This window comes from Crocodylus porosus, unplaced genomic scaffold, assembly GCF_001723895.1.
Source record: "Crocodylus porosus isolate Cpor-Errol unplaced genomic scaffold, CroPor_comp1, whole genome shotgun sequence".
Lineage (NCBI taxonomy): Eukaryota > Metazoa > Chordata > Crocodylia > Crocodylidae > Crocodylus > Crocodylus porosus.
Window position 1 is genome coordinate 42,266,976 of NW_017728947.1, and position 8,555 is coordinate 42,275,530.

Here is an 8,555-nt window from a genome sequence, read left to right on the forward strand (position 1 = left end):
CCGTGCCCGGCTCCCCCTCCTCTCCCCTCCCTGCCTGCCTGCCAGCATCAGCAGCATCCATCTCCCTCCCTGCTCCGCCCGCATGGAGAGGGAGAATGGCGGAGAGAGAGAAAGGAGCCACGTCCCCCGCCGGATCGTCTCCCTTCCTGGGGCTGCACCTCGCCTCGCCTCCCAATTTCAGGTACCGGCGCCTCGTCCCTGCCTCCCTGCCCGGAGCCCCGGGTCTGGCCCCGGAGGGAGATGGGGGAAGGGAGAGCTCTTTGATACTCTCTGCTTCCCCCCTACATCCCTCCGCCTTCTGCAGAGCTAGGCTGGGCACAGGGTGAAGCCCAGCTCCCTTCTCCCCCACCCTCTTCTCCTGCCGGGGGAAGATCCGGCTGGGGCTGGGGCTGGGGTTGCTCTGAGCAGGGGGTTGGGCTGGGGGACCTCCTGCGGTCCCTTCCACCCTCATTTTCTACCATGCTAAGATGCCAGCAGGTGTTTGCACCCCCTGCCCCCTCGCTCCTTACTTCTCTCCCAGGCTGTGCCCCTGCCTGGGCAAGGGGGCAGGCCCCAGGCTGCCTCCCCCAGGAGATGTGCGGAGGCTGCCCCACTGAGGGGGGGGGGGCAGGGGAAAACAATGCCCACCTGGGGCTGGCAGGGGTGTGGTCACCCCTCCAGCAGGATCAGGGCATTAATGACCCTTTCCCTCAACCTAGGGTCTCCCCAGCGTCTACCCGGGAACAGGTGGTGTCTGTCAAACCCTTTTCTGTTATCTAGGGAGGCAAGAGGAGGAGGGGGACAGGTGCCTGGAGAGCCAGACATGGGCTTTGATCACTTTGAGCAGCCCCTTGCCAAGGGAGGGTTGGCATTTAGCCATAGGGTCAGACCCCTCTCCCATCACATGGGATTTCTCCTACAAGGAAGGAGGGGGAACATGGAAGAGCTCTCTCCTGGGTGGGGCTGAGCAACAACCAGCATCCCACAGGTGCACATGTGTGTGCACACCCATGCACAGCCTTCCTCACCCCAGGCCCTCTCCCTAAAAATCTACACCTAGGGCTGCCCCCAGATACCCCATGCATGCACCCTTTCTATGCCCACTTCCATATCCTCACACTCCCTCACCCATCACGCCCACATCCCCACACCTGCCTTACCCATCTCACCTCCCTCTACATCTCCTATCCCCCCACAAGAAAACCTTGAACTCCCCATACCTCCTTCAGCCTCCTCCTACTTCTAACCCCAGCCTCCATATCCCCATACATGAGAAGCCTTCCTCCATACCCCCACTTCTTTCTCTGAGAAGCCTTCCTCTCCATAAAAATACAGCCACCCACTCTTCTTCCAGAATCACCTTCTGCCTCTCAGAATGCCTCCTCTCCGGCAAACGCCCATCTCCCAAACCCTACATATGATCTCCCAGAGGCAGAGCCCTGCCCCAGGAAACCTGAAACAAACCCTGGAGGATGCAACAGATTTACAATCGATCCTCCCGGAAACATCCCATCGATTTGGGTCACAGAGCTTTGGAATCTGAATGCCATGGGACTATTCACAATGAGACCTGCCAGCCACAGGCAGAGGCAAGAGCAGAGGGGAACTGATGTGCCTCTAGTTATCTGGATGAGAGATGGGCACAAGTGACAGTATGAGGCTCAGGATTGCTGCCTGGTGACCCAAAGCAGGGTTAGGCATGATTTGCATCTTAGGAATGAGGCCATGGCCTCACACTTTGTCATATATAGACCATGTCCTTATTTTTACCTGTGGTTTTGGGGTCTGGATGTTATTTGTCTCCTAAAATTCTGAGCAGTTATTGAGTGTTGGGAATCGTGGGGCTGAACGACTGAAACCAATTCAGGTCTGGAGGGAAGGCAGATTCTGTACTGAGATTCCAGGCAGGGCAAAGATAGACTCCCCACATTTGCAGCTACAGGTAAATGTGTTATATTTGATTCTGTAGGAGGCCAGGGTCTGAGGTTTGGGGCAGGAGATAATCTGGCATCCTCTTTTTTGAGAGAAAATTGGTATGTGTTCTGGGCTTTGTGGGGCTGGGTGATTTGCCTCTAGGGGACTTGCCCCCTCTGCAAACTGTCTGTCTGTCATGAGGTTCTGGAGGCTCCTGTGCTGAATAGCCTTGGGGATTCAGCAGACAGCAGCCTCCTCGCTGCCTTTCAGTTCCAGCACTGCCTGTTTGATTTGTTTGAAGCTATTGCAACATGGCTGGATAAACCCTGCAAATTAAGCAATTAAAGCTGCCTCTGGAAATGTCCACTATGGAGAAACAGCTTGGCCACAAAGCTGGGTAATATGAGCCCAGCAGCAGAGCTCAGTTCAGCCTGGTCCCGTGACAGTCTCGGGCTTGCTGTGTGCTGCTGTCCTAGATACAGCATTTGTCTCCTGGGCTCTTTCTTCTCAAATGTAAACAGCAACACCCAGGGAAGGATGAGCAAGGTGCCAGCACCTTCTGTTGTCCAGATCCTTCAGAAATGGAATCCAAATTCTGACATCCTGAGCTCAGAAAAAGGCTTTCCTGATAAAAGGAGCTGGGAATGGTTACACCTTGTGGAGAGAGGTGTCCCAGTCCTGAGATCTATTTAGGAGAGTATGGGGGGCTTTACAGTTAAGATGAAACATTCCTAAATTTGGGGTTGTGTTTTTGAGATTGTTTCTTCAATCTGGGATTTCTGAGCTTTGGGAAGAATTTTGAGATCTCAAATAATATTTAGTAGTCAGTGGCCCCCTGTGCCCCCCCCCCCCCATTTTGTTGCAAATTACATTATCTGACAGGTGCCAGCACTAAGGAGCCCTGAGAGCCGCATGTAAGGAGAGAGCCTGAATGATAGCTGCCTTTTGATTCATCTAGCCTTGCTGTAGCCAACTCAGCTCCAGCACCTGTGAGAAGAAAGCTCTCTCTTAGGGTGCCCACTGTAGAGAGGGCAGCACTAATTTCAGTGAAAGATAGAGTCAGGCCAGGGTATGCAATGTAATGATGTGTAAACCATGCAGCATATTAATGCTGTGCTTGGAGCAGGAGGTGAATCCAGTGCCACTGCTGTTCCCACTTTTAAACAGATTCCCACCAGTATTTCTGTAGGTGAACGGTACCTGGTGCCCCCCTTAGACCTAGAAGGAAGCCAGTTCTTCCAGCTGGCCTCAAATGGACAAGATGGGAGGCAGGGGTCAGAGGTTCTGGTAAGATATCACGTAATATGATGATCTGGCATCATCTGTGAGGGGACTGAGGAGCCAAGGACTGTGGTCTAAGCCCCTTATGTAAAAGAGGCCCTTGGGTGAGGAGTTCATCTGCTGTATGTGTCTTTGAGGGGAATTCTACAAGTCAGAGATGGAAAAGGCCCCACAGGTCCCATTTCATTTTTCTATTTGTCTCATGGGCCTGAGGCAGGATTGGTCCCTTCAATCTATTTCCTGTGGATTTGTCCAGTCAACTTTTTCTGGGAGACAGTTTCCAGATGATGCCAATTACCAGTGTCTTTTTCTGGGAAACAATTTCACAGCCTCCCACACAGCCTGCCCGGAAACTTTTCTTGAGTTTAGACTAAATTTACGTTGCATCATTCCAGCCTATTATTAATTCTACCTCTTGGGAACAATGGAAAACTGCAGACTTGGGTCTCCCAGAAAGGTGGATGGTCTTAAAGGGAAGGCTTCTCTCCCCTTTCTCACCCAAAGTGAATGCAAAGAGGACATCAGGATAAGCTTCTTTGGGTATAAACCAGCATCACTAAATGAAGTAGATCAGCTGTGCCAGGATATATCTCAGTATGAATCCCTGGGCATGCCTCTGCAACAGAGGGGAAATCTGGGGTTTTCCCATTTTGCAGAGATGTTTCTGAAGTCGGATTCCCTGCATGCACATCTCTGCAATAGCAGAGACATGTCCCACCTCAGGGCCCAGCAGAACAATATGTGATGAGGGAGTGCCCTGCTGGGGGATTTCCAGGATGTACCTGTGCAAATGGGGGAAACCAGGCAGGCATTCGTGGGACTCTAGGGACCCAACCCTCTATGCCCTGGGAATGGGAATTCCTGGGGGCATGCAGGATTGGGCCTCTGAAGCTCTGGGAGCTCCAGCCCAGGGCAACTGGAGAGTACAGGCAGCTCTGGGTTGCCCACATTCTCCTGACTTAGAATCATAGAAAATTAGGGTTGAAAGGGACCTCAAGAGGTCATCTAGTCCAACCCCAGCTAGATCACCCTAACCAAGACGGGCCTTAAAAATCCCCAGGAATGGAGATTCCACCACCTCTCTAGGTAACCTGTTCCAGCGCTTCATCCTCCTCCTAGTGTGAAAGTTTTTCCTAACATCCAACTTAAACTTCCCTTGCTGCAACTTGAGACCATTGCTCCTTGTTTTGTCATCTGCCACCACTGAGAACAGTCTAGCTCCATCCTCTTTTGAATGTCCCTTCAGGTAATTGAAGGCTATAATATCCCCTCTCAGTCTTTTCTTCTCCAAACTAAATAAGCCCAGTTCCCTCAGCCTCTTCTCAGAAATCAAGTCCCCCAGCCCCCTCATCATTTTTGTTGCCCTCCACTGGGCTCTCTCCAATTTGTCCATGCCCTTTCTGTAGTTTGGGTCCCAAAATTGAACACAGTACTCCAGATGTGGCCTTACCAGTGCGGAATAGAGTGGAAGGATCACTTCCTTCGATCTACTGCTAACACACCTACTAATGCAGCCCAGTATGCCATTAGCCTTTTTGGCAACAAGGACACACTGTTGGCTCATATTCAGCTTATTGTCCACCGTAACCCCAAGTCATTTTCTGCAGAGCTGCTGCCCAGCCAGTCATCCCCCAGGCTATACTGGTGCATGGGATTATTCCATCCTAAGTGCAGGACTTTTCACTTGTCCTTATTGAACCTTATGAGATATCTTTTAGTCCAATCCTCCAATTTGTCCAGTGCTCTAAATCCTAGCCCTACCCCCCAGTAAATCTACTGCTCTCCCCAGCTTGGTGTTATCTGCAAACTTGCTGAGGGGGCACACTATGCCATCTTCCAGGTTGTTGATGAAAATATTATACAAAACTGGCACACTATTGATACTGGCTGCCAACTAGATATTGAGCCATTGAACCTGATGATTAAGCCAGTTTTCTATCCACCTGACAGTCCATTCATCCCAACCACACTTCATTAGCTTGCCTGAGATAATTTTGTGGGAGACAGTTTCAAAAGCCTTGTTAAAATCAAGGTATACCACATCCACTGGTCTCCCTGCATCAACAGAGCAATCATCTCATCATAAAAGGCAATCAGGTTGGTCAGGCATGACCTGCCCTTGGTGAATCCATGCTGACTGTTCTTAATCACCTTCTTCTCCTTAAAGCAAACAGGTGCCTGCCACAAAATAGCAGCTATATCATAGCCATGAATTTTGGGCAATTCTGATGCAACAAGGCTCACAAACAACTGGTTGCTTGACTTTCATGCCATCAGAGCAATTTTGATGATGGTGCAAAGGCACTGTCTATTTCCAGTCAGAAATGCTTCCTGCCCCTCTCCATACTTTCTAAATAAGCAGATGTCTACAGAGCATAATGCAACCCAAGCTAACCCTTAGTGACCTAGCTCAAGTACTGGAAGCACTTCATACATGCTAGCATAGCACTCCTCCTAGGTTAATTGAACCTCCTGAGAAGCAGGGTATATTAGCCTGGGCAGAAAGACATGGTATACTACTTCCAGTAGACAACCTGGCTTGGATATCCACACTGCACTGCATTGGGCCATGTAAACCTACCCTAAATGATACTTCCAGCTGCAGTACATAGGCTTCACTGTGCCTGCTGATGTTCTGTGACAGCACTGGGCTGGCTCTAAGGTGGTGCAGGAGCAGGACTAGAGTGGCATGGGACCATAGAGACTACGCTGAGAACCCACCAATTTTTTACAGAAGGTTTCACACAAAAGCTGTTTACCAGTGCTCATCTTTTGCTGAAACAGGAATCAGGCTTGCATTGGGGAAGAGCAGACAGTGATGGGGACAAATGGAAGACACTTCACCTGAATGGTGTTATTGGTCTATAAGGTGCAAATCTATATTACATTCTTCCTCAGGAGATTAGACATTTGAGCCTCAACACAAGAGGAGGAGGGGGTTGTAAAGTATTACTGGATGGTAGTGGCTGATTGTCCTGATTCTGTCCAATCCTCCACCTTGCATTAACACCTCTGCAATAAACCATTCTGATTTCACTGGATGTATGCCCTCTTTGAACGTGTGTAAAACAACTACATGAGGTGCAGAGCAGCACTACTTCTGTCCCCATCCTCAGCAGTGATTGGGGCTGAGAAGGAAAATGAAGGGGTTATTCATAATTCCCTGTAGCAATCTGCAAGCATATCACTCCGTGCTCCAAGTCAGATACAACTTGCAAGTTAGCAGGATTGGGCTTGTCCAGTTCATAGGTGGGAGATGCCTCTAGAAAACCTACAGGAAGTAGTGTTAAGGACACAACCAAAGGGGTTGGTGAATGATATAGGCCTGTCAGGATCACTTCTTGGCTCTGGTGCAGCCTCTTCCAGTTTCCCAAATAAAGGGAAATAGCATTAGCCTAAATGATGAGATAGGAGGGCTCCTGAGGAAGCTAGATGCCAGAGGGACTATTTGCATTGGTCAGGGAAGTGGAAAGAGGGAGAGAAGATGGCACTATCCACAACAAAAGTGGCTGGGCTGCATTCCTGCTAGAAAGGCTTTTAAAGAGAGGGAAAGTCTCTAGGGAAGGCGGCCTTCTCCATTGAGGAAGCTTGGGGGACTGTCCTAGTCCATGGCACAGGGCTCAATATCCCCCTCTTTCTATGTGCTATATGGGCTGGGGTTTGAGTAACCAACTCAGGGGCAATTGGCAGGCTATTAGAGGTGGGCCCCACATTGGCTTTAATGCTATATGAACCAGAGACCTTTCCAAGGGGGAGGTTTGTCTTCACTTCAAGCAAAAGAGCTTCTGAGGGCCAAGAGGTGATCCCAGAAAGTCTGAAACATCCACCACCCCCTCTAATCGTACCTTGTCCTGCAGTGGTGGAGAGCAGGACCTGGGGCTCAACCACCACAGCATTTTCCTCGGAATTAGTACTATGGCCAGTGACTCAGCTTAGGGCTGAGAGCTGCTGGCTTTCAAATGGAATATCAGACTAAGGCCCTGACTGCTTCTGAGTATGAGAGATCCACCAGCACTTTGTAAAAGCTGCAGTATTTTTTCTACTGCCCTGTCCAAAATCCAGATCAGGGTCCCCTAAGTTTCCCTCTGCAGGTTCAGACAGATGATAAACTATTTTTTCCTCCCTGTCCTTACTTGCATAGCACTGTTATTTGGCTGTTAATCAGGTCTCACTGCAGATGTGACTATATTAAAGTGATAGATAAAGTGATTGTTATATATTAACACATTTGTGAAAAGCATGTGAATGTTATTAAGGTGCAGTTTTTAACACTAACTTTGCTCACTGAGCTCCACCACTTTTGAGGTGCTGAGGAAGCTGGGGATCTCACCTGCAAGTGGGCACATGCTCAGGGGGTTGTCCTGCCTCTAGGAAGTCACCAGTGTGGGAAGTTCCTGCTGAATGTAGTATCGCTGATACCCGGGAGGCCAATCCCCTTGTTAATGAGATGATCTCTCCATCCCCCCTGGGACCTGAAGCATTTGCTGGAAGTGACCTAGCCATCTTCTGTCTGCCTTCTGCTGTTGCAAAGGGTTTAAGTGCACTCAAGAGATTTTAATGACTTTGTCCAGGTCACTGGGGCTCCTTAAGGGGCTGAAGGAGGGAAGGGGATGTGGAGCAGCCCAGTTTAAAGTGCATAAGTACCATGGACAGCAGTGTCACTTCCAGAATTTTAAGCTAAAATCAACCCTCTGCTTTTGTGGGATCCCTGCCATGGTTTTATCAATGTTCCTCTCTCTGGAGCTGCAGCACCCTTGGCTGTGCTAGCCCTGGACATTTCAAGTTGTGAGGTCCAATGCTGCAGGACTTTTTGTAACATACACATGTACCAGCTAGGATGAGGACAGATTGGAGAGTAGGTAGGGGTATGACTAGTGCCCTCCTGAGATTTGATTGTCAGCTAAAACCCTTGAATCTGATAAATATGTTGATGGGTACAGTCTTGAGCCATGAAATAATACCAAGAGTTAGGATACAATGGGTGATCAAGCTAGCAAAGCAACCCCTTTGACTATAGCAATGTACTCATATGAAAACTACCTGCTGAAATTATAAACACCCCTTTCACCTCTCCCCTCTGCAGCTATACACAGGGATATAGAAAGGGATGCATTCTCTTCACACTTCATGAAAGAAATATTTATATGAGCAACCTAGACCAGACCAAGATGCAACTGACACTCTCTCCAAAGGCTTCCATGCAATCAGTAGCAGGAGCAAATGCCTGACCAAGCAGAAGGCTGTGTGAAAGAAGATTTCATAGATTTCATAGACATTAGGGCTGGAAGGGACCTCAGGAGATCATTGAGTCCAGCCCCCTGCCCAAAGGGCAGGAAGTCAGCTGGGTTCATAGGATCCCAGCAAGATAAGCATCCAATTTA

At 49.4% G+C, this 8,555-nt stretch overlaps 1 protein-coding gene across 2 annotated transcripts in view; it reads left to right on the forward strand.

Moving 5' to 3' along the window:
- Positions 1–10: 10 nt before the first annotated feature.
- The window catches only part of MAPK8IP1 (mitogen-activated protein kinase 8 interacting protein 1), a 58,222-nt gene continuing 49,677 nt past the window's right edge, over positions 11–8,555 (forward strand). For both annotated transcript variants that reach the window (XM_019551854.1, XM_019551855.1), the window contains exon 1: positions 11–181. In XM_019551854.1, the coding sequence (XP_019407399.1) occupies positions 96–181 (86 nt within the window). In that variant the 5' untranslated portion in view covers positions 11–95. The remainder of the gene's footprint in view (positions 182–8,555) is intronic.